At 44.3% G+C, this 24,113-nt stretch overlaps 2 protein-coding genes across 7 annotated transcripts in view; one reads left to right on the forward strand and one right to left on the reverse strand.

Annotated features, from left to right (window-relative positions):
* LOC147033264 (uncharacterized) overlaps positions 1-6,849 on the forward strand; it is a 130,044-nt gene extending 123,195 nt beyond the window's left edge. The window contains exons 16-17 of the mRNA XM_085851360.1: positions 1,039-1,116; positions 1,743-6,849. Of these exons, the coding sequence (XP_085707486.1) occupies positions 1,039-1,116; positions 1,743-2,311 (647 nt within the window). The 3' untranslated portion in view covers positions 2,312-6,849. The remainder of the gene's footprint in view (positions 1-1,038; positions 1,117-1,742) is intronic.
* Positions 6,850-7,949: 1,100 nt separating this feature from the next.
* LOC147033267 (serine/threonine-protein phosphatase 2A 56 kDa regulatory subunit gamma isoform-like) overlaps positions 7,950-24,113 on the reverse strand; it is a 155,013-nt gene continuing 138,849 nt past the window's right edge. For 4 of the 6 annotated variants that reach the window (XM_085871462.1, XM_085871460.1, XM_085871464.1 and 1 more), the window contains 5 exons: positions 23,036-23,163; positions 22,829-22,930; positions 18,179-18,251; positions 10,611-10,706; positions 7,950-10,412 (listed from right to left, as the gene is read on the reverse strand). In XM_085871462.1, the coding sequence (XP_085727588.1) occupies positions 10,377-10,412; positions 10,611-10,706; positions 18,179-18,251; positions 22,829-22,930; positions 23,036-23,163 (435 nt within the window). In that variant the 3' untranslated portion in view covers positions 7,950-10,376. Of the gene's footprint in view, positions 10,413-10,610; positions 10,707-13,258; positions 17,240-18,178; positions 18,252-22,828; positions 22,931-23,035; positions 23,164-24,113 lie in introns of those variants that run through there. The other 2 variants (XM_085871463.1, XM_085871461.1) reach the window with 2 other exon arrangements.

Here is a 24,113-nt window from a genome sequence, read left to right on the forward strand (position 1 = left end):
TGCTTCGTCGTAGTGTTGCTCTCCATTGTTGTTATCGGAAAGATCTTTGAGAAGCGGGATATCGGTGGAAATTTGATGAACAAATAGGACGGAGTGGTTGGGGAAAGAGAATTGTGAGCACCACAAGGACACATAAGGAAATTAGACGCAGGTGGAGGTCATTCGGCCCATCATGCTTGCACCACAGCGACACCAGTCCAATTTATGCACACCAGATCAAAATAAGAAAAACGCAAAAAAAAAAAAACTTTAAATTATTATTGTTTTTTTTTATTATTTTATTTCCAGGGGAGGGGGCTTGGTCTTGGTTTAAAAACACACATCAACCACACAACACCCATTGACGAGACCCCCACCAACACTCCGTACACATGCACACAATCACCCATCAATGCTCAAGCTACCTAAAAGTCCTGCCAACATCCCTCTACCCCTCTATCTCCATAACTTCCAGGTACCCAATTCCAATTTAAACTTATCGACTGTTTCTGCTGCTACTACCTTTCCAGGGAGGACATTCCATGCATTAACAATTCTCTGAGTGAAAGACCCCTGCCTTACTGCCATCTTAACTCTCCTCTTCTTTGCTCTCAGGCTACAGCCCCTGGTCCTATCACTGTCTACTCTGTTGAATAATTCATCAACACTTATTTTATCTCTACCTTTCATTACCTTAAACATCTCAATCGTACCTCCTTGTAACCGCCTCCTTTCTTGTGTATAAAGCCCTATCTCCTTCAGCCGCTCCTCATAGCTGAGTCTAGCTAGGCCCGGAATCAATCTAGTAGCCGTGCGCTGAACCCTCTCTATGGCAGCAATGTCCTTCCCAAGTTGTGGTGACCAAACCTAACATCTATCCGAAGGACAGCACCAGTGCGCATTCAACCAGCATCAGTGTTGTAATGGTTGGATAGATTAATGATGACAGTTCACACTCAAACTAATGAATGTCACAGACTACATGTGACAGACAAACAAGAAGTCAATTTTTCATATTCTAAATCGGTGAAATTCCATTCATTTTGTTTGTTTGTGCAGGTTTTCCTATTTCCATTGAATTGATGATGAATCAGCAGAGAATCGCCGACCTGGAGCGGAGCACCTTGAAACGTCGTTGTAAGTAAAAGAGATGGAGAGGGAAGAGTGTGGTAGAATGAGGTAGCAAGGGAACAAGTCTCGAGGATGCTTGTCTTCTTCCCTAAACCTCTTGTCTTTTACTTCCTTTTCCTTCATCTTCCTGTTTTACGCTTCAAGTCTGCATGACAGGTAGGATTAGATTTGCTTTCTACCACATCGGGCCAAAATGACAGCAGGAGATCCCATGGAAGAGTAACTCCCTCCATGCCGTCAACTGTTATATAACCCCACTTCAACTACATGATTGTCGCCCCCCTCCCCCCCCTCCCCAAACTTTAAGATTGATGTTGAGTAGTGAAGGAGTTCGTTTTGAGTTTTAGAAATAGCTCACCCAATCTTCATGAAGGACACCATGGGATCTTCAAGCATCCAATTTAACGTCCATCCGAGGGACGGCACACACGATGCCGAGCCCTGCCTGTGAAACACTGTGGTGACAGTTTAAAGCTCAAAAGCTGGGTCAGGATTCAAACCCAGGCAACACCAGCTTATAGGTGTGTGCATACCTCTCGGCCATCCTACCAGCCCACGTGAATGAATAAGAAACATTTATTCAAAGGGAAATGTTTTTTGTTTGATAAATGGTCATTTTTCTGTGTCAGCAGATGGTCAGACCCCAAGTATGGACCCAAGCTCTGTAAATGCAGGGATCAAGATCTCTCAGGACCTCAAGACAGCGACTCGAGTTACTAGAGTTCAACATTCATACCCAGAACCCCCTCACCAGTTTGATTTTTATCCTCAAGTTCTTTCCTGCGAGAGTTTCTCATTCGGTCGTCACTACTGGGAGGTAGATGTGAGTTCAAGTTGTTCATGCAGAATCGGTGTCGCTTTAAACTCAATAGAACGGAAAGGGGCAGGGAAAGAGTGCCTGTTGGGATCGAATCCCCTGTCTTGGTGTTTAGAGAAACGTAATAACAAATACTCAGCATGGCACAATGATGAAGAGACCCCCCTGTCCTTGCCGGGGAATCCTGAACGGTTTGGGTTCTTCTTGGATTGTGAGGTGGGAGAGTTGACATGTTTTGGGGACTCAAGAGTCTTGTACGTGTTCAGTGGGAACTTCAAGAACTCTGTTAAACCTGCACTGCTGATTTCTTTTGGTAAATGGTCCAATTTTTTTTATAGTCTGGTTGATTTGAATTATGCTTCTGTGCAGTTCTGCTCGTTTTGAAGATTTTGTTCATGTCTCCCCCCGCCCCCTCATCCCCCACCCCCACCGATAAGAACAAGGCTCATGGAAGAACACAGGTAGATTGAGTGAGACAGCAGGACAACAGTTGGGCACAACAGTCATGGAGATAAACGAACAGGAGAGGAGGAGAGGAGGAGGAGGGGGGTAGGGGGAAGAGAGGGAACGAGAAAGAGAGAGACAGAGACAGAGACATTGAGACACTGAGTTTGGGACGGACACAAAGACTGGGACTGGGACTGGGACTAGCAAATACAAAATCTTTGGGTTAGGAAGGGTTATGAGAATAGTAAATTAGGGATGACAAGAGATGGGGATGCACTACCTGCTTGAAACCTTGGAGGGAAGAGACAGAACAGCTTCAGGAATGCGGTTCCTTAGGGCCACCGTACACGATCCATCCATCCATTGGGACCATACTCTGTGCAGAGCGTTGGTGCTGCTGAAGCAGTCTCCTTGGCTATTGGGCACAATCCTGGACGGGTCGCCACTCCGACACAGGATACCAGCAAGCTGGCACTCATTTTTCCAACCTCGGAAGGATGACAGGCAGAGTCAACCCCTGGTATTAATTCAACAGCCAAGGGGGATTTGAACTCAGGATCCTAGAATTATGATTATTATGGATTGTGATTGTGGGGGAAGATGGAAAAATTTAATCAGGAGTTGAGCATTGCGCGGAGTTGCTTGGTCCGTGGACGAGTAGAAAGCAGCTCGATGCAACGAAGTTAGGGAATCTGTGAGCTTAAGTGTTACGTGTCACCACACGAGGGGTGGTGCGGTGTTAATTGGCTTAGGGAGTAAGAATAAGTCCCCAGTACGTGATTGCCCTCTGTGATTTTTTTCCCTATGTTTTTAGATTTTAAGATCAGCAATAAAGCTGGGGAACGCATCCCTGAAACCACGAGCAGGAGAAGCTTCGCCTTCCCGAGTTTGGTGCGAGCAGGACACGCCCCGGAGGTGGAGAATATAGAATACACAGGGGGAGAGAGCGTGAGGAGAGGTGGCGGATTGTGAGGGGCTTCGGACTACTGCATAGGATGGGAAATCGGTCGCACGTGTAGTTTGTGAGAGGCTTCCGACTACTGCATAGACAGAGAGATCTGTGTGATCGAGGTCGAGGGCAGGCAGGCTTGCGCACATGTGGAAGGCTTCCGCCTGGATAGAACGGGAGATCGTCAGAGTGCACACAAGGTCGGTGTGAGGAACGCACGAGGCAGGTGGCACCTTAGGAAAGAGGAAGGCTGGCACATTTTGAGCCTTCATGTGGAAAGCCGCTTGAGGATTGCCCGTCGTACGTCTGCCCTCCTACGAGAGAAGCGCCATTTTGCGCGTGTATGCACGTGCTGGTGGAAGCCCCCCCCGCCCCCGAACCATTTGAAGTCCGACAAGGATCAGCTCTGGCCCAAACTGAGTACCAGTATACCTAAAAGGGGGGATTTTTCTTTTCATTTTGTGTCACCCTCTGTCTGCATTTGCATCTGTGTGCCAGGCCTCGACTGTAGGATTTAGTTATTTCATATCATTATTATTTCCTTTAGAATTATCATCTTTGTAAATATTTGTTTATTATTCATGAAATGTATTCCTTCAAGACAATGTCGCATTGTGCTGTTCTGGTGCAGCGCCCTATGCTGTGTTCCTCCCCGTACTCCTCCTGGGTGGATCGCATCTCTGCCATTATACCCCGTTAACGCGTGTGCATTAATCCCTGAGTCTCAGTTGTAGTCTTCAAGGAAAAACTTTGCCATCCACCCAGGTAGGGTTTTATCCCCCTGGACACACCATTATATATGTAAAAAAAAAAAAAAAAGTGGGACCATACTCTGTGCAGAGCATTGGCGCTGCTTCAGCAGTCTCCTTGGCTATTGGGCACAATCCTGGACGGGTCGCCACTCCGACACAGGATAACAGCATGCTGGCACTCATTTTTCCGACCTTGGAAGGATGACAGGCCGAGTTAACCCCACCTAGTATTAATTCCAACAGCTGAGCAGGATTTGAACTCAGGACCCTAGGATCCAAAGCCCGCCACCCAAACCATTAAACCAACACCAGGCATAATGGGGCATAATATATTATATGTAAATCATCCCAAAAACTGCATATATGCTCTGACTGAAATGAATAGTCAGACTAATTTGATGAAATAGCAGCAAAAAACATCAATGAATACGTTTTTTGGGAGGCATTTATCCCATCAAAATTTATCTCAAGGCGATTCGGGTGAAGGTAGCCAACAATTTTTCGTGTTATAAAAGATCAGCTTCACTCTGACCAACCTCGATGGTGACTGATGAAGCAAAGGTTCCTGAAAGTATAATTACCCCATGCATGCGAACCAAAAAGTCCAGTTTATGATCGACAAAGAACTTATTGAAATGAAATGGTATGTTTTGAACACGAATCGGAACATAAATAATAAGACAAGTTTGCCGTTTTACCATACCTTGGGTCAGAATTCATCCCGATCGCACATGCGCAGAGAGGAGTGAGATAATCTTTTTACTCTGTCTGCTTGCCTGGCAGTCATACAAAATTGAAAATCATTCCAAACGGGAAACTTACTGTTTTTAAGGACATCATAATGGACACAAACAACAGGCACGCAGAACTCATGGAACATGTTCGGTGGTGTCATAGACACTGCGTAAAACTCGGAATCAATTTATTTAGTGGCCTGCAAAAGTATTCACCCCCCTACCTGCAACAATGTGCCACATTTAGATGAATTACGAATCATGTCGAAACAATTTTTTTCCAAATTAACATTTTTTTTTTTATCCATAACCGAAGAGATCTAACTCAACACTGTTATAATCAAAGGAGTTTACATGTTGGGAATACTTACAAAAACCACGTACAAGTTAAAATTCATGGGTTGCTGAGTATTCAGTTCCTCAGGTGAGTACTTGGAGGAAGCACCTTTTGCAGCAATGACTGTTATGAATCTTTTAGGGTTGGTCTCTACCAGCTTTGCACAGTGAGATGGTGAAATCTTTGCCCGTTCTTCACGTGAAAATTGCTTGAGTTCTGCCAAGCGTGATGGGGATCGCCGATGGAGTGCAATCTTCAAGTCTCGCCATAAATGGTCAATTGGGAGACTTTGACTGGGCCACTCAAGAACATTTATTTTCTTCTTATTCAGCCACTCCAGTGTGGCTTTAACTCTGTGCTTCAGATCATTGTCCTGCTGAAATGTGAATCTCCGACACAGTTTTAGATTCATGTCTGACTCAAGCAGGTTTTCATCAATGATTCTCCTGCGCTTTGCACTATCCATTGTCCCTTCGATCCTGACAAACTTGCCAGTCGCTGCTAATGAAAAACAGCCCCAAAACATGATGCTGCCACCATCATTCTTGACAGTAGAGGTGGTGTTGATTCGGTGATGTACAGTGTTAGGCTTACGCCAGATGTAACGCTTTGAATTTAGACCAAAACGTTAAATTTTGGTCATAACTCTTTTCTCCACATGCCTGCAGTATCATTATGATGCTTTTTCACAAACCCCATGTGAGCTTTTAGGTGCGTTTTTTTCAGTAATGGCTCTTTCTTGCCACCTGTCCATAGAGGCCAGGTTTGTGACGGGAACATGATATTGTTGATCGATGAACACTGACCCCCATCTGAGACATTGAGCCTTGCAGATCTTTCAAAGTCATTGTTGGATTTCAGTGACATCCCAAACCAGTTTCCTGCTTGCCCAGCAGCCGAATTTGGATGGGCGACCTGATCTGGGTGGAGTCAGGGTGGTATGATACGTCTTCCACTTCTTCATGGATTTCACCGTACTCAAAGGGATGAGTGACTTTGAAATCTTCTTATAACCCTCTCCTGAACCGTGCTTCTCCACCACTTTATGTCTGACTTATTTGGAAAGCTCGTTGGTCTTCATGTTTGCCTTGTTGGTTGACCAAGTGAGTTTCACCTTAAAACTCCTTAGATAAGTGGGAGAGCTTAATTTCTTTTAAGTTAAACCACTGAATACATACAAGTGAAACCTATTAAACTTATTTTCTAACCTTTCAAACAAATTATTTACTCCTGATGTGATTTCAGGTTAATTAGGGAAAGGGGCTGAATACTTATACAACTGAGAATGTGATTTTCTGTATTAATTTAACTTGTTCACATTTTATCTGCATATTTTTTATTTTTAGCTTTATTACTTTGGAGTAGTTTGTGAAAACTCTATACATTAAGTTTGATTTGAAAGCATCATGAAATAAGCTCAGGTCGCATCAAAATGTGAAAACTTTGGATGGGGTTGAATACTTTTGCAGGCCACTGTATATGCTTTCAAAACTTTATCAAGTTGAATTATATGCTTGAACACTGTAGAACACAAATAGCCTTCTGAATACTTCCAAGAACCATGATATACATCGATATAGAGCATGAGAGGGTGTGGCAGTGAGAGCATACAGTATCGTGGTGAAGAAGAGGCCGTTGATATGGCTATGTACAATGCTGATTGATGCATTCTAGGGTGATCAATAAAGCCTCCATCTCCGAAACTGTGACTCAACGTCGTCTTATTAGTGTATAAGGGTGATTGTTTCAGTAGCACAAAACTTCTGGATTTTTAACTATCTTTAAAATCATTGGTTTATTGAAATTGAAGTACAGTATATAATTAGCACTGCACGCGCGTGTTCTAGGAACTCTTTAGTTACATCTGCAAAAGTACCTCGGTCAGTGTTCATGGTACGGGTGCTGTTTAACAAGTGGATACGTTTCTACATGCAAGTCTGACGAGTGGACCGGTAGGATAGCCTAGATTCTAGACCAAGAGGGATGCACACTCACCTCTGTGCTGTACGTTTGGATCTGTATCGCCTGGGTTTGGATCTCGACCCAGCTATAAATTATCATCCTGGTGTTTTGCGGGCAGGACGAGGCATCAGTGTGAGCGCTGTCCCTCAGATGGATCATGGATGTTAAATTGGTCATCCTGGCTGCCAGCTTAAAGATCCCACGATATTCATTCGCGAACACTCGGCAAGCTATGGACGGCAAACCAAACAAAAATTCTTGCTCGAACCTACGGGGGCAATGCATCAGCATCACAGCTATGGCCCCAGCAAATTATGCGAACTGCAACAAATTACGTATGTGCTGCATACGAAATACTTATCTGACAAGTCGCGTTTGATCGTGAAAGGCCTGCCAGGCTAAACAATTTACGTTTGTATTCCACTGATAGGCCAGATCTGCACCTAGCCCCCAACCAAAATCTAATTGGCTTGTTCTCGTCACCTTCCCAACTCGTCCACCAAGTTTTGTCCGAATCCATCTCTTACTGTTTGAAATATCGTGCCAAATATCGTTTTTGGCCCCATCTTACTATGGTGAAGAATCACTTTAAAAAGTAAAAAAATTACCGGATCTGGATCTTCACCAAAATCAAATCAGTTCGTCCTTGTCACATACCTAACCTGTACACCATATTTCTTCCGAATCCGTCCATAACATTTTGCGACATCCTGCTCAGACAGAGAAACAAATAAAGTGATGAATACATAACCTCCATCCTCCTCCGGTGGTATAGGCAAAGAAAGTGGGAAATATTCAACAGCCAACAACATCTCTCCAAAAATCACTGAAGAATTTCAGCAATAATTCAACAAAATTTATTCTATACATTAAAATGACAACCTGTACAAAATAACTCGATTTAGATTGTACTCGAATCAAGCCAAATTAAAACATATTTACAAGTTGATACCAAACCTTAGTGTTTCGCTCTGCTAAAGGTAATGGACTGAAAGTTTATACAATTTAGTGATGGCGAAGTGCTCGGTCCCAGCACACGGTGCCTCTGCTGTGAGAATTGGCTCGCCGGGCGGCCGATGGTGTTGCGAGCATTCACTGTTGGGTTGAAAAGTAAGAGCCTCCCATTAGCAGAATGTTCTCTTCACAGAACGCCGTTCTTGAGTGATTAGCGAACAAGGCTGAATAAAAGGAAATGTTACAACAGCCCACAACTTAGGAAATGCTCACTACTGTCTGACATGAAGACCATCTACAAGGGCATGTAGTGTTACAAATTTTGGTTCAAAAACAAATTTTACATCCTGTATAGTGCCATGGGGGTAACATTCCTTCAAAACGATTCCACAATTCCGTCCTGTTCCACGGCCCAGCCGCTCTGATCATCGTGCGCTAGCAGGTAAAGTGCGCGGTGCAGCTGGAAGTGTTTGCGGCGCTTTTGCACAAACATCGCCGACAAAAGGAGAGATTGTGACGCAGCAGCAGTTTCACTTAGGGATGATAGAAACGTATCTTGTGCTCTCATCTCTGTGGCAAGTGTCTACAAACAATTGTGTTTATATCTGTCACCCTCGAGCAACTAACTGTGCATGTCCCGTTCACTTTGGTCTGACCTTAAGTACCAAATCCTTCTCTCTTTCAGCACAACTTCCAGCCCTCTATGCCTTTTGCCCTTTCGACTTTGCTTTGCAGCATCACTACGCAGGCTTCTCCTGGAGTGCGCAGAATGGTGCAAGTTGCTAAGAGCCAATTAGTACGCATGAAGTGGAATGCGGTTAACATTCCCTCCCCCTGCTCTCCAAACCACTAAAAGCATCCTTATCTGCGTTGCAGAGCATGTCCTGCGATCACTTGCACATCTGTGTGAGATATCAACGGGAGAGCAAAAGCAGACCATGCCGAGGAGGCAGCGTGGCTCCTTCTGATAACTGCCGGATGAGTCATGCTCACAGACCTACTCGCCACTTTTGTACCCTGGGCAAAAGATGCGATTATGCTGCCGGGGGAAGGGGAAAAAATAAACTTTTAAGGCCCGCAACAAATACACAAAAACACTACGCAACACTGTCACCTGTAAACTTCTAACCCGTAAGTGTTTTTTTTTTCTTTTCCGTTTTAGTTTTTTCGACAGGATCAAGAAATAATATTACAGATAAACTCCCTGAATGCCACCCTCCCTATAAAATTTAATTAAACAAATCTAGAGCAGGTGTGAGGTCGAAGCGTGATGTACAGCAATGCGGACAGCACAACGCTTCCACAAGAAAAGAAAAAGAAAAAAAAACAAACGAGAGAAGCTAGTATTACATCTAAATGCTCATCTCGGGTTCGTACCAGAATGCTGTCAAAATCCTTCCTTCACTTTGGTGACCGAAAGGTAAGTGGGATCATAATGACAAAAAACGACTTTTAGGACAGAAATACCAATAATACTGCAAGCAGGTAACAGCTTCATTAATAAAAACGTTCCAATGCTACTTACAGCAAATGCATAAGCATGAACTGCACTTTTACAATCTCCCAGCTCTTAGTTTGGATTGTCACTCCATAAAAAAAATTCTGGTGGAGATTGTAAAAAAAAAAAAAAAAAATTGCCTGATAAATCAACAACAAAGGGGGATTCAAACTCCATTATGTAGTGGAATATTAACGGTGGAAAGTAAAATTTGTCTTCACAGTTGGTGACCTCGGGCTTTGGCAAAGCAGATCAATTCTGGCAATTGGTGGAGGGAGAGCCATCAGAGAGATGGAAATTGGAAAGCGCTAAAGAGCGAATGGAAGTATTTGGAAGACCAAACAATAGGTCTGTGAAAGAGGAAGGGTTAACAAAGGAGTATCCAGTCATTGTTTGGATACAAAGGAAAAGGGTGCGTCATTGTGATGTGAAATCCTCATCCCAGCGTACTCTGCTTTGATGACCCTCTTCTTCACTTCCCCAGTATCACTCCGTGGTGCCCCTCCGTCATTTATTCCACTATACTCTTGGACACAGAATGACCGAGGTATGCGCTTTGAGAGCACAACATCCGAGTAACTGCTCAAAGATCAAACAGCCCAAGCCTGAAAAGGGGAGCGCCAAACCAAGGTCCCCATTAAAGCCAGTGCTACTAAGTTAACGGTATTCATGAAAGGTGTTTGTGGTATGATCTGTGCCTTGAGGTGACAGCACGGTCTTGCGGAAAGGCAAGGCATGTTGGAGGAGCACAAACCGATTTGGAACAGGAAAATTTTACAATTTTGTCACAGTGGCATGAACAGCGGGTAAAATGCCTTAGCACCTCCTATGTTCACGTCCAGAGCTGGGTATCTGAAAAATGAAGAGGAATTTCCAAGAATTATTTACCGACACTCATACATAGCAAAGGTAATGAACATAAAAGATACCCCCAGTTCCCTCCACCCCCACAAAATGCAATAATACATTTTTGTCAAAGATTGGCCTGTAGATCATCAAAGTCTTATTATTCATGAGCAGTAAAAATGAAATGTGTAGTGTGTGGTGTACCAGGCAGGTATCCATATGGTGCTGGGGGTTAGAGATGGGGGCATCTGTCTCCATGGAAACCACACCTCCATTCATATCACGGAATGTCTCGGGTTGCTTCGTAATGAGAGTGGGTTGTTTTGATGTTGTTTGTGGGAGGGGAGGAAGTTGGGGGAGGGGGTGGGGGTGGAGCAGAGATAAAAAGCAACAGAAATAATTTTGAACATCCAAGAGTTCATTTCTCACTATTCATGCCAGAAGTGCCAGCAAGATACCCCTACTACTGTGACATGGAATTTGAAAGATCAGCTCTGGCACAACATTCGTCTGACAAAGATGAGCAATGTTGCAACTGAACAGGTAGTTTGTGTGCCTGACCTCTGATCCATTCTTGGTTTAATTAGCAACACCCACTCAACCAACAATTCTGTCTGATGCAGTGGCAGCATGAGGATATATTGTGAAATGCACATCACTCAAAGGGCAACATGAGTGAGTTCCACCATTTGTGGTGGCCTCACTTGGCTCCATATGCCTGGTGTTGGCTTAATGGTTAGGGTGGCAGGCTTTGGATCCGAGGGTCCTGAGTTCAAATCCCGCTCAGCTGTTGAATTAATACCAGGTGGGGTTAACTCGGCCTGTCATCCTTCAGAGGTCTGCAAAATGAGTGCCAGCTTGCTGGTATACTCTGTCGGAGTGGCGACCCATCCAGGATTGTGCCCAATAGCGAAGGAGACTACTTAGGCAGCACCAACGCTCTGCACAGAGTATGGTCCCAATCTCCTCCTCCTACTAGGCTCTATGTTTGTGCATCCTCAACCAGTAGGTCAAAAACAGCCTCATAATTCCCCCTCCCCCCTACTACTTGCAGATTGCTACGTTTCTGTTGCTCTTCTCTCTTACTCCGTTATTCCCTTTTTTGTTGCATCCACATATTGGCCCACTGTCGATGCATAACAGTCTTTCCTTTGTCACCTTATTCTTCCCCAAGCCAATATGTTATACGTAAAAACAAATCAGTCAAAACACTGCAAAGAAATACAGTAAAACCTTCAATATTGTGGGTTCCAATATCACAGGTCTCGACCAATTGTGGGCAACCTGTTGTGTTCCGGTATTTCATTGTATCGCGGTATTTCATTTCAGCCAATCGCTGTTTTTGAGCCGAGTCATTGTTTGCGTCGGTGTGTACGATTATCTTCCGTTACGAGCCTTTTGTTGTTTCTCACGCATTGTTCATTGTAGTAATCAGACCAGCGTACAGGAACGAAGCTAAATTTAACAATGAATCATCATCGAACAGGAAATGACATTTGGAGATCCACCACTGTGAAGGTGAAGGAGGTTATGTTTTCATCCCTTTCTCTCTGTTTGTTTGTGTACAGGATATCTCAAAGTTTTGGACAGATCCGGATGAAATTTTGTGGACAGATTGGGTGTGTGACAAGGACGAACTGATTAGATTTTGATGAAGATCCGGATCCGGATGCTACTACAAGAGTTTTTTGAAGTGATTCTTCACCATTAAGAGATAGGGCTCAAAAACAATATATAGCACGATATCTCAAAAAGTTGTGGACGAATTCGGATGCAACTTGGTGGACACGTTGGGTGAGTGACAAGGACGAATTTATTCAATTTTTGTGAAGATCAGAATTCGGATCTGCCGAATGTTGTTGCGAATCTGGAAGCCATGAGCACACAACATTCAGGTCCTATAGCTCAGTTATTTCGATAAGTGAATGTGGATAGTCTAATGGCACCTTTCCCGAGTCTAATGGGTGAATAAATACAAATGCGCTGCGAGTTACTTTGATAGTCAGTTTTCTTTTATTTTACACCACCAACAACAACACCAACGATGACAACAACACCAACGATGACAACAACACCAACGATAACTACAACACCAACGAAAACCCTCTGTTCCCAGCATTCTCCGCGCGCTCGCTGAAATGCGGGTGCGTTCAGAATGCATTCGCGAACTGAATTCCATTCCCTAATATGGACACGAATCGAATCGCTTGGGCACTCCAAGAAATGAGATGCGACAGCCCCCACCCAACGATGAGCAAACTGAATTCCATTCCCTAATATGGACATGAATCGGCTCGCTTGGGCACTCCAAGAAATGGGATGCGACAGCCCCCACTCAACGATGAGCGAACTGAATTCCATTCCCTAATATGGACATGAATCGGCTCGCGTGGGCACTCCAAGAAATGGGATGCGACAGCCCCCCCACCGACGTCGAACGAGTCACGCTGGAAGCGAGTCGCGCCCTAGAGGGATAAGAAGGGAACGGAGAGACAGAAGTGGGCTCTTCTGGGTTCTTGTTCTTGGTTGGTGGTTGGTGGTTGTTCAGAGAGCACGGAAGGTGGTTGGTGGTTCTTCGGTTGAATCGACTCAAGCGGATTGTGAAGGATCGGCGCCTCGTCTTCACCAGCACGTGTTCTGGAGCGTGAAAGGATCCGCCGGAGCTCAGGAGGCTGATCGCGGCTCGCCTCTCGCTGGTGCTCAGTGCAAATCAGCTCGAAGACCATACGAGGTGGACAGGTCCGAGGCAGGTTCTGGTCTGCAGCTGACCTCTCCATCCGAGCTGGAGGCCTTAATAAAGACCGCTTTTGTTCCGATTATTTTGGGTGTGTGTGTGTGTGTGTGTGTGTGTGTGTGTGTGTGTGTGTGTGTGTGTGTGTGTGTGTGTGTGTGTGTGTGTGTGTGTGTGTGTGTGTGTGTGTGTGTGTGTGTGTGTGTGTGTGTGTGTGGCACCAGTATAGTAAGTAATGAATTGTTAAGTGCCTTGCTGTACATACATGTTTATCAATATTCGGATAACTCTGCCCTTACGTGCTCCCCTCATTTCTCTATTGTTTAATAAATATCCCCATTTGTGAAATGTATCAGCTCGTTTGTCTCCTTTCCTCCATTGGCTTAGCGTGCTGCGTGTTGGAAAATTAGCAAGGCCGTTGTGCCGCCGTAAGGGGACCTTTGGACTGATGAATCTCGGTGGCCATCCGCTCGGGTCACACACGGTTTGAGTACGCTAGCGGCTCGTTCCGTATGGGTGTCGGACTGCCGTCAAGGGTGGGAAGACTCGGTAAATCGCCATGTGGATGTCTCGGTGTTTTGAAAATTGGCAAATAACCATGTACCACGTGGTAGAAATATTGACGCTTCACGGTCCGATAAGAGACCCGTACTTTTCGGAGTTTTCCGAAGAAGTACGATCTAAATTCCGGGTGCTCGGCGTAGTCGACTCTTCGGCTCCATCTAGCGGTCGTGCTCGCAGCCGACGCCCGGCCCGCAACAATATAACTTAAGTGATTCTTCACCATTGAGAGATAAGGCCAAAAACAATATATAGCACGATATCTCAAAAATGTATTGGGCCAGATATGTTCTTGTGGATCAGGCATTACAGGGCAAAGGTATGCGCTCTTCAAAGTGCCCTTGTAGTTTCAATTGTAATGTATTTATTTCCTCCGCCACCGAAGGTGGAAGGAGGTTACGTTTTCACTCCTGTCTGTTTTGCTCGTTACTTGCAAAATCGAAGATTTTTTTCAAGTACATTGGTCAGTCGATTTTTTGTTTGTCTGTTTCCCTCTTTGTCTATTTGTGTGCAGGATATCTCTAAAAGTTGTGGACGGATTGGGATGAAATTTGGTAGGGAGGTTGGGTGTGTGACGAGGACAAATTGATTCGATTCTGGTGAAGATCAGGATCCGGCGGCTGGAATTTTTAAAGTCATTTTTCACCATTGAGAGATCGGGCCAAAAACCATATCTAGCACAATATCTCAAAAAATTGTGGATGATTCCGACGAAACTTGGTGGACACGTTGGGTGTGTGACAACGGCGAATTGATTCGATTTTGGTGAAGATCCAAATTCGGATACGAGAATTATTTAAGTTTTAAAGTGATTCTTCAGCATTGAGAGATAGGGCGTAAAACGATATATGAATGACAGGGAAACTTCCAGGGAAACTTGGACAGGATTGCTATCGATCACCTCTCCCTTTCTCCTGTCCAGCTGTGCACCTTCTTGGGGTACAACCTGTTAACTCTGTCCTTGCAGGCCTGGATTTAATTGAGACACTCAATACTGCTTCCTTTCTGGAAGTGATAGAAGATTACAAGTGAGGTTTTGCTTTGGGCCAGTGGTCCATTCACATAAAAACTCAATTGCGACTGAAACTTGCACATTGCGTCTTGCTGAACGGATTGTTAGTCAAGGATTCAGATCATATGGACATTATTTATGGGCTTAGATTTGAAATTTAATGTTTTGTCACATTCTAATGTGGGTTACACTGAACAATCCACCAGGCCACCAGTAAGCTAAGTTAGGGTTAGTTTTGCGAGGTTGACAGAAGTCAGGTAAGCCTGGCTTTGGAGAAAAGGGCAAATGAACGTTCATTTGGTTTTGGTGCTGATGACAACCAAAAAGGGCAAGGAGTCAGTCTTGCTCAAAATAAAACTTCTGCTAACGCAATGATCTCATGGAATGCTATTGTGAACAGCTTCTCGTATCAACCTGTGACATCAACTAGAAACAGTCTCTCTGATGGTCTGTTACAGCAGCCACTGAAGCTGTTGATGAGGACCTGAAGAAGCAGTTCATTAAATAAGCATTCTTGTGAATTCGCAAGAACCTCCGAGTATAAAATCACCATCATCTCGAGGGACTTCAACGCCACATTGGGCAACAATATAACTGGTTTTGAGCATGTAAAAGGTCTGCTAAAGCATGGTTAGTTTCACAATAATGTACTGAGACTCCACCTTCTGTGCTACTCACCAAGCTATGATTGCTTATAGGTTCTTGCAAGTGCAAGGAAATCAGTGTGACCATCTGGTACACCAACAAATATGCAATACTAGAATAGGCACTCGGTAGAGCGCATACCTTCGCCTCCGCTACTTTTTTGTTCTTAGCATGAGAGTGGGGGGAACAGAACAGTGAACATTTTGGTGTTGGTTTCATGCAAATCGGTTTTGATTTGACCGTGTTATGACAAAAACTGCATATTTTGAAAGGTCGTGACCCCACTGACCTTTGACCCCCAACCGCTAACAAGGGTAATGACGTAATTGTGTCATGTCGCCCATCACAAGATTGGGCAATGAATTCTGAACATTTTGGCATTGGTTGCATGCCAATTAGATCAAAATTGACCGCGCTATGGTAAAAATACGAATTTGACCTTTCTGTGACCTTGACCTTGACCTTTGACCCGATCGCTCCCAAAATCTAATCAAATGTTCCTTGGATAATAACCCATCATCCCACCAAATTTCAAGCGATTTGGTTTAATACTTTCTGAGTTATGCGAATAACAAACACACACACACACACACACACAGACACACACACACACACACACACACACACACACACACACACACACACACACACACACACACACACACACACACACACACACACACACACAAATAAATAAATACACAGCAACCAATACATAACCTTTCGCAGAATGCGAAGATAATGAAAAGAGTTATACCACATCCTGTTCAACTGCAGGTGGAACCTGATCAGTTCCTACAGTTTGTATCACATTGCTAACTTCAGGAATAGTTATCATCATTTGATCATTGTTACAGCTTAAGTGGTATGATTTCAACCTGCAGTTAAGATCTTCAGACCCAGATCAACTTCAGTATACAAAAAACAATACGACACCCTCATTCACACTAAAGACCTGAGTGGAAGCGAGGGAGTCCTTAAATCTGGCCTGGGAATCCCATGATCCCATGGTAAAGCATGCATCAGCGATAAAGCACTGGTTGCAATGGAGTATCGACACTGTGCCCAGTTAGCTGATTATCTTTGTCGAAGCTCATGTAAGAGTTAACACACAGAACATATAATAAAGGGAGCAGGAGAAAAGAGGGGGCGAGAGGGAAGCACAACAGCGGTAGGGAACAGGGACATCAGGAGATCTGTGGAAGAGAGAGAGTTGGGGCAGGGTACATGGGATAAACAACATGGACACTGCAGGGACTTTCAGGAAGAAAAACCGGGAATTTGAAAGAGGTGAGTTTGGGGTGGATTGACGTAGGTAGACAAGATCATGGCTTTGGATGGGGGAAGATAAGAGATGGTGGTGAACAGCTGTTTTAAAGACCTGGAGGAAAGATGGGATTGAAGAGTGTGTGGGAGTTCATTGTAGAGGTGGTTAAAAAAAGAGGAATGAAAGCGTGAAGGTGAGCAGTGATTCTTGATTTTGGCAGTTTCACCATAAGGGGGTTGCTGGCAGACTTCGAGCACCCAGCAGAAACATTATGGGGACAGAGCACAGACAGAGCAGGGAGTGCAAGGCTGGACAAGAGTCGGTTGAAGACAGAAAGACTACGGACACGCCTGTGGTGAGAGAGTGAAAGACCCAGAGACTCGACTTCATTGCGGGAGACACCAATGATCCTAAATGCCTTGGTTTCCACAGCGTGAAGCCGAGCTAGGTGTGAGTCGGGAGCACCAGCCCAGAGGGGAGAGTAGTACTCAAATCAGGCTGCGGATGAAAGCCTTGTACGTGGTCAGGAGCTCAGGTGTGCCAAGGAAGGACTTTGCACGACGGAGGATGCCCAGTCGGCGACTGGCTTTGGAAGCCAGCTTGGAAATGTGGCTTTCCTGGGAGAGATCATGGCAGATAGTGAGACCCAAAAGCTTGAGTGACAGAACTTCTTCAAGAGGACAGAACTTCTATCTCATTATCGGAGATTTGAGCGTTTGCTGAAGAGGGATGACATCATTTGGTGCAGGAAGAGGGTTAACAAACGATAAGAAACTGCTGGCAAGAATGATTTTGGTACAATGTATCGAACTTTGCTTCTTTTCAGTGGCTAATCTTCAACACCCCAAGTGTGCCACATATCTGCATCTGATAAGCACACCCTTCAAATCTGCTGCTACTCAATTTGATATGGTATTAGCATTTTTAAGAACTTCTGAAATGATAAACCCAATGCCTGGTTTGTGAACATTTTAAGTCCTAGTGCCCCAGGCAGATTGCTGGGGTTAACTTAGTACATCAAAAGCTTTGGATGACCAAGTTAATGTGAGACCATGGATAAGTTGTATGGAACTTGAAAAGCTTTGAGTAAGCATTTGGTCTGGTGAGACTCGCTACCAGACAACATTGGCAAATTCTTGGTTTAAAGACTTCACTTTATAGAAAACATACACTAAGAACATGTACAATAAGTTCCCCCTCCTAGCATTTCACTTTTGTTGGTTTGTAAACAAGTTTTTTTTTGTTTTTTTTAAAGTTAACATCATATCCAATTGGAGTATTGAATCCTGTCCCTCCTTAAAACTCTTTTGTGCTTCCATCTTGGATACTCAAAGGGCAACACCTGAGACAAGGTAACAACAGTGCAGTCGTGTGGCAGAGGCATCATTGTGTGATTCTTCCTTAATTCCACAAACCTCCCTTTTAAATATTCCCTACATCACAACAACATATATTTTCCCAAAACAAACTTTTAAGTGCTCTGCATTTAGTGTCTTTTCAAAACCCAAGCCTCTTGTCCACAAAAGCTATGCCAATGTTCTGTGGGCATTTCTTACCTGTGGGTTGACTTTGGCTAGGTTTTCAATCTTATACCATGCCTCCTCTCGTTCCCTAAGTTTTTGCTTTTCCCTGTTGGGGGGGGAGGGGGGGGAGGGGAGAAACAACATATTAGGCAAAACAGACTTCTCTATGTTACATACATTATAATGATCATCTTTTAATGCATTTGAATATACCAGCAACTCCCTTTCAGGGTTGCTATCCCCACTGAGGCTTTCAGCAACAACCCTGAAACATTTATGACTTTATAGAGCACAGACATGACAACAATAGAATCATGCTGGCGGAATAGCCAGGAGGTATGCACACTCACCTCTGAGCTGTCATAGCCTGGGTTTGAATCCCCATCCAGCTATAAACTGTCATCCTGGTGTTTCACATGCAGGGCTAGGCATCGTATGTGCCGTCCCTCGGATGGACGTTAAACTGGGTTTCTAGCAGTTAAAGATCCCACGGTGTCCTTTATGAAGAGTAGGCGAGCTCTCACGGGCACTCTGGCCAAATTTGAAATCCCTGCTCTAACAGACAGGGGGAACTGCATCAGTGGCACAGCTTCACCCCCTGCAAAAAAACTGATGCAAATCCACAGCCATGTGCTGCATACGAAAAATAAGAAGCAGAATAATTTTCCAAGAGGGACAACACTGAGTATTAACAAATGAAACTTCAAGTGCAATTAAACCTCAGAAGTCTATAAATATGGTCTGGCAAACCCGTGACCACATCGTAGAACATGAATCAGCGATAAAGCACTGGATGCAACCGAGTATTCGTGAGAATGTGATGTCGCAGTGCGAGTACAGAAAGCACGACGCCGGAGTGTCAGGTGTAAGGCTGTGTCAATGAGAGAGAAAAGTGCAGTAAAAGCTTTTTCCACATCCCAAATGTGGATAAATATCCAGAGAAGAGAGGGATAGCAATGAAGTGGCTTCACAATATAGGAGCTGGTCATACCGTTGACACATTTTCTTTTGGAAGGCACAAAATAGTTTGCGAAGACCACTTCGAGCCTTGGTGTTTCCAAACGGAGCAACAAAGACGGGCCGATCTATTAGGATACGACCTGAAAAAGTAAACATTGGTTGGCGTCCAATGCGCATCCAACCATTTTTCAATATAAAGCTCCGAAAACTGATGAGAGCACAGAGGCTAGAGCTGTTGTTAAAGGTGACGGCAGGTGTTTTCTTGGACGTTTTGTGTACAGTACAAATGCGTACAGCCATTTTGCGATCAAAGCTTAACCCCAGGCTTTGTCCTTCCTGGTGGGCTTACAAAGCCCTTGCTTTCCTGATGACTCAAGTATCAATCTATACCTGTTCTGTCTGCAAAGTATGGATCAGGTGCCAACTCGCCTGACCCCCTTCCGCATCAAGAAATTAATGAAAAGAGCAACTAAAACGTCCGGGCTCACCATATTCTCGACCCCATGAACTAGAGTTAAAGAAGACCAGTCGTTTTTGTTTAATTTATTGCATATCGTAAATCCCAGTCCTGGCAACACAACGCATTCCCATGCTGTAAGCATTTCTTCACAATGTCCGCACCTGCACCAGTCACAAAGCCTTCCCTGCCACGTTCACCTTCTCCTCTGCACCGTCACCATCACTGTCACTTTGTTCTTCCGAAGTTGGTGCAGTTTGAACATTATTTAGCTCTGGTTGGCTGTATTCTGCTTCGAAAGAATATGGCTCTATTCCAGCAGAAAAATCCATAGCTACGGCAAAGCGTATTGCAATGTGGTGGCTCAGTTACAGTCTACTGGCACTGTGACGTCAATTCCACAAGCACTTCCACCTCAAAATGGCATTATGCAGTTTCTCTCAAAAACGTAACTTTTATTCCAAATGTTTAGCTTATCTGGAATTTAAATTTAAATTCCAGATAAGGTATTGGCACCGCGCACCGTCCGTCTGTCTCCTTTTTCAACTTTTTTGGCCAAACCGCTGGGCCAATCCGGCTGAAATTTTGCAGCAACGTTCATCTCTTGACTGGTAACAGGAATTGCAAAGCACGTTCCAGTCACATGACTTGAAGTAGGTCGAAATGGCCGACTTCCTAAATTTCTTCAAAAATCTTCTTCTCCAGACCCACTAGTCAGAAAAGCTACCAAATTTGGGGTATAACATTAGGACAGGGTTGTGATGTTGAATTGCAGAGGCCATACTGATCATGTGCCCCGACGTGTGTCAAAATGGCGGTCCCGCAAATTCCTTCCAAAATCTTCTCCTGATCCACCAGTCAGAATGCTATCAAATTTGCCTTACAACATTACACCAGGGTAGGGATGTTAAATTGCAGAAGACATGCTGATCGCGTGACCGGAAGCATGTCAAAATGGCCAACTTTTGGGGAAATCGTATTCATTCCTTTAAAAATCTTCTTCTCCAGACCCACCAGTCAGAAAGCTACCAAATTTGGGGTACAACATTAGGACAGGGTGGCAATGTTAAATTGCAGTGGTCATGCTAATCATGTGACCCGAAGTGTGTCAAAATGGTGGACTTCGTAAATTTTTTTGAAAAACATGTACATTCCTTCAAAAACCTTCCTCTCCAGACTCACCAGCCAGAATGGTACCAAACTTAAGTGACGACATTAGGCCAGGGCCCAGATATGCTACAGGTCCAGTGGTCCTATTTTTATGATGCAGGTCGGGTGTCGCAGTGTGTAAATGTAATTTGGGAAATGTACAACTTTCATGACAAGCAATATATTGTGATGTCCACAGGACTTGAACAGTCCCGCCAACGTAGAATGAGCCGAAACGATGGAGGCGGTTTATTTATTTATAACCCAAACATGGCGGTTCTAATCGCTCTACCGCAAACGGGACGAGGAAGGTGGCACCAGTCACTTTTCACTGAGTTGATGATGTTTATTTGTTTTTATTATTACCAGAAATAACGAGACTCGGCAAGAAGAGGGATCCGGGGCGATTCGACGGGATGGTGTGGGATCGGGCGTGGGGAAAAACACAGACAATTCCAATGAATATACAGTTCTCAATCCCTCTAAGGCGCCAAGCACACACGCGCGCGCGCACACACACACACACACACACACACACACACACACACACACACACACACACACACACACACACACACACACACACACACACACACACACACACACACACACAAACAAAACGTAGCTATTCCTGGTGGTCAGGCTGGACCGTGGTGTGGACGCAACTGTCCCTGGATTGGCGTCGGACGAGCTGGCCTTGCTCTCGTCAGGGGGGCAGGAGAAACCGTGGTGCTGTCGACCTCCTGGTCTTGGCCCAAGTACGCTCACAGCCGCCAGGGAACCAGTTCTGGCGCCAAGTTGCGAGCAGGAGAGGGAGGCAGGTCCGCCCGCCATTCGACCCCGTACTCCGAGTCAGCAGAACCCCAGAGCCAACCAAGGTGAGGCACGAGGCTCAGCAAGGCTCCAAGACACGATCAAGAACACGATCGAATCAGCACAACAACAAGGACGCTCTCTGCCGCCATAGGGAACCACACCAAAAAAACATGATCGTTCTGGTTGTAATCTTCTTCCTCTTCCTTTTCGACCCCGAACAGAACCTTTTTATCCTTCGTCCTAGTCACTCCCAATCGAGCCGTTTATTGGCACACCGCCATCGCCTTCCGCCAATCGTGATCACGGGGCGGAGCCATCCGCTGCACTGTCCTGTGACGTCACGGCCAGTCTTCAGAGAATACCAAAAGGGGTTTACGCAGACACACTTACCCTATCCCGTGTCCCTATCTAATTACGCGACATTTATCATTTTCCCCTTGAAGAAATGAACATTTACTAGACAACTTATCACCACTGAATTGCTACTTATTACATCGAGATCCTGGTAAACTCGAACAGCATGGCATACCTAATTAAACATCCTAATTACCCTTTGAATGCATACCCCCCCCCTCAAACGTAACAATATGTTTACCTAACATCTATCAGTATAATAATGCTATCAACTGAAATGCAAATTTGACAAAGGCCAATTTGTTGTGCACACTTCCAACTACAAGGAATCCAATGACACAAAAGTAGACCACAAAGCAATTGGGATAAACAAGCATATTATTCACAAAAATTCAGATAAATTGAGATACTTTATCTCGGATGCACAAGCCAGATTTCCTTGAGTTGCAATGGTGAATCCTTAATGGTCGGCAATTATGCCTTAGCCACAAAGCAAAGACGCTTCCGTGTTTTCTTTTCCCCAGTTCCAAACTGACAATCCCAGAACAACAACAAAATGGCAATCCTTGGCTGGCAACACATGATGAAATATGATACACACGCACCACTGGTGGATTTAAAAAAAGGTAAAAGAGCACCTGGAGTTTGTGGTTGAAATAATGGAAAGGAAAATGTTATTTCACAAGACAAATGTCACGATGAATCCAAATTATTTAATAATAAAAATTTGTTTGAATTCCAAAGCTCCTGTGCAGTTAATTCATCAACATGTCAGTATATTTGGTACAAAACCACAAGGACAACATTCAAACAAGCTTCGAAGGTAAACGGAGGAAAACATCCTCATTGTTCTTCTTCCCTTAGATTTTTGGCTGTGCCGCTAAATGCCAGATCAATCGGGCTAAGATGTAAACGCACATTTGAAAATCATGAGCAACATCACTTACTTCAACCTCTCTGCCTTGTAGCGCTGTGTGCAGTCATCAAACAGCTTCTGGTTCATCTCCATGAAGAGCTTCAAGGCATTGTAGATAAGTCCGTGTATTGTCCTGCAGAAACACGGCACAGGTTTGTGAGGGAGGAAAAAAACGGACCTACCAGAGTCACAAAATCATAGGTGCAAAATAAAAATCGCATGTACATGATAAGCATACTTATTCCAGTGGGACTTGGAGTTGCGATAAAGTGCAGGGAACATTATGGGAAGAATCCGAACAGCGTTGTCGCTCACAAGGCTCATGATGTACTCGTTGTTCCAGTAATAAAGTGCTCGTTCTGCCACCTGAATGTACGAGCACATTAGCATTCGGGATGTGAATGGGTCAAAACATGTTAAGTCTTTCTTGTCCGTTCAGGAGCATTCGCAGAGGGAGGGAGAGGTTTAGCCTGGGTACTACTGCAAAATTTGGTGGAGATTGGGTGAAAATCGTAAGTCGTCTTTACCCTTTCCCCCTCACAGGAATCCTGATATATTTTTCCCTTTGATTTTCAGATGTGTGCATGCACACTTTACCCCATTTCCAAGGTTAAAAACAGATTGGGCTTCTAATTAACAAACTAGGACGGCACTCTGAAGAGCGCATAGTCTCGCCTCACATATTCATTCTGAACAAAAATACCATCGTTGACCGAATAGTGCACACACTACTATTATGGCCCGTTTTACCCATATCATCCATGCACCCCAATGATGATTACCATGAAAAAAAAAAAACTTGAAACTAGATTCTCCATGGCTACTCGATCATATGCATGAAGTTTCGCATCGATCTGTTAAGCGGTTCTGGAGAAGATTTTTTTTTTTTTTAAACATTTTAATTTTAATTCAATATGGCCACCAGACCAGGCGACCAATGATGTCATAAGATTACTTCTTCACTTACATGAGTGCGTAGATCAAATATATGAAGTTTTAGATTTTTCAGATAAGGATTTTGACTTAACCAATTATGGCTGGAATACATCACCGATGATGTCATCGTTATCACCCTATATAGCCAATGGTCAGTTTATGACATATGCCAATTTTCCAAAATGGCTACCATACCATGTAACCTATGACGTCAGAGTGATCAATGAAATATTCTCCATGGGGAGTCCCTCCTATGTTTAAAGTTTTGCATCGATCGGACAAGCAGTTGCGGGGGGGGGGGGGTTATTTAAAGCCAATATATATATATATATATATATATATATATATATATTATCCCTGTGTCGTAAGAGGCGACCAGG

This window comes from Eptatretus burgeri, chromosome 2, assembly GCF_056783735.1.
Source record: "Eptatretus burgeri isolate ZD-2024b chromosome 2, Ebu_testis_v1, whole genome shotgun sequence".
Taxonomy (NCBI): domain Eukaryota; kingdom Metazoa; phylum Chordata; class Myxini; order Myxiniformes; family Myxinidae; genus Eptatretus; species Eptatretus burgeri.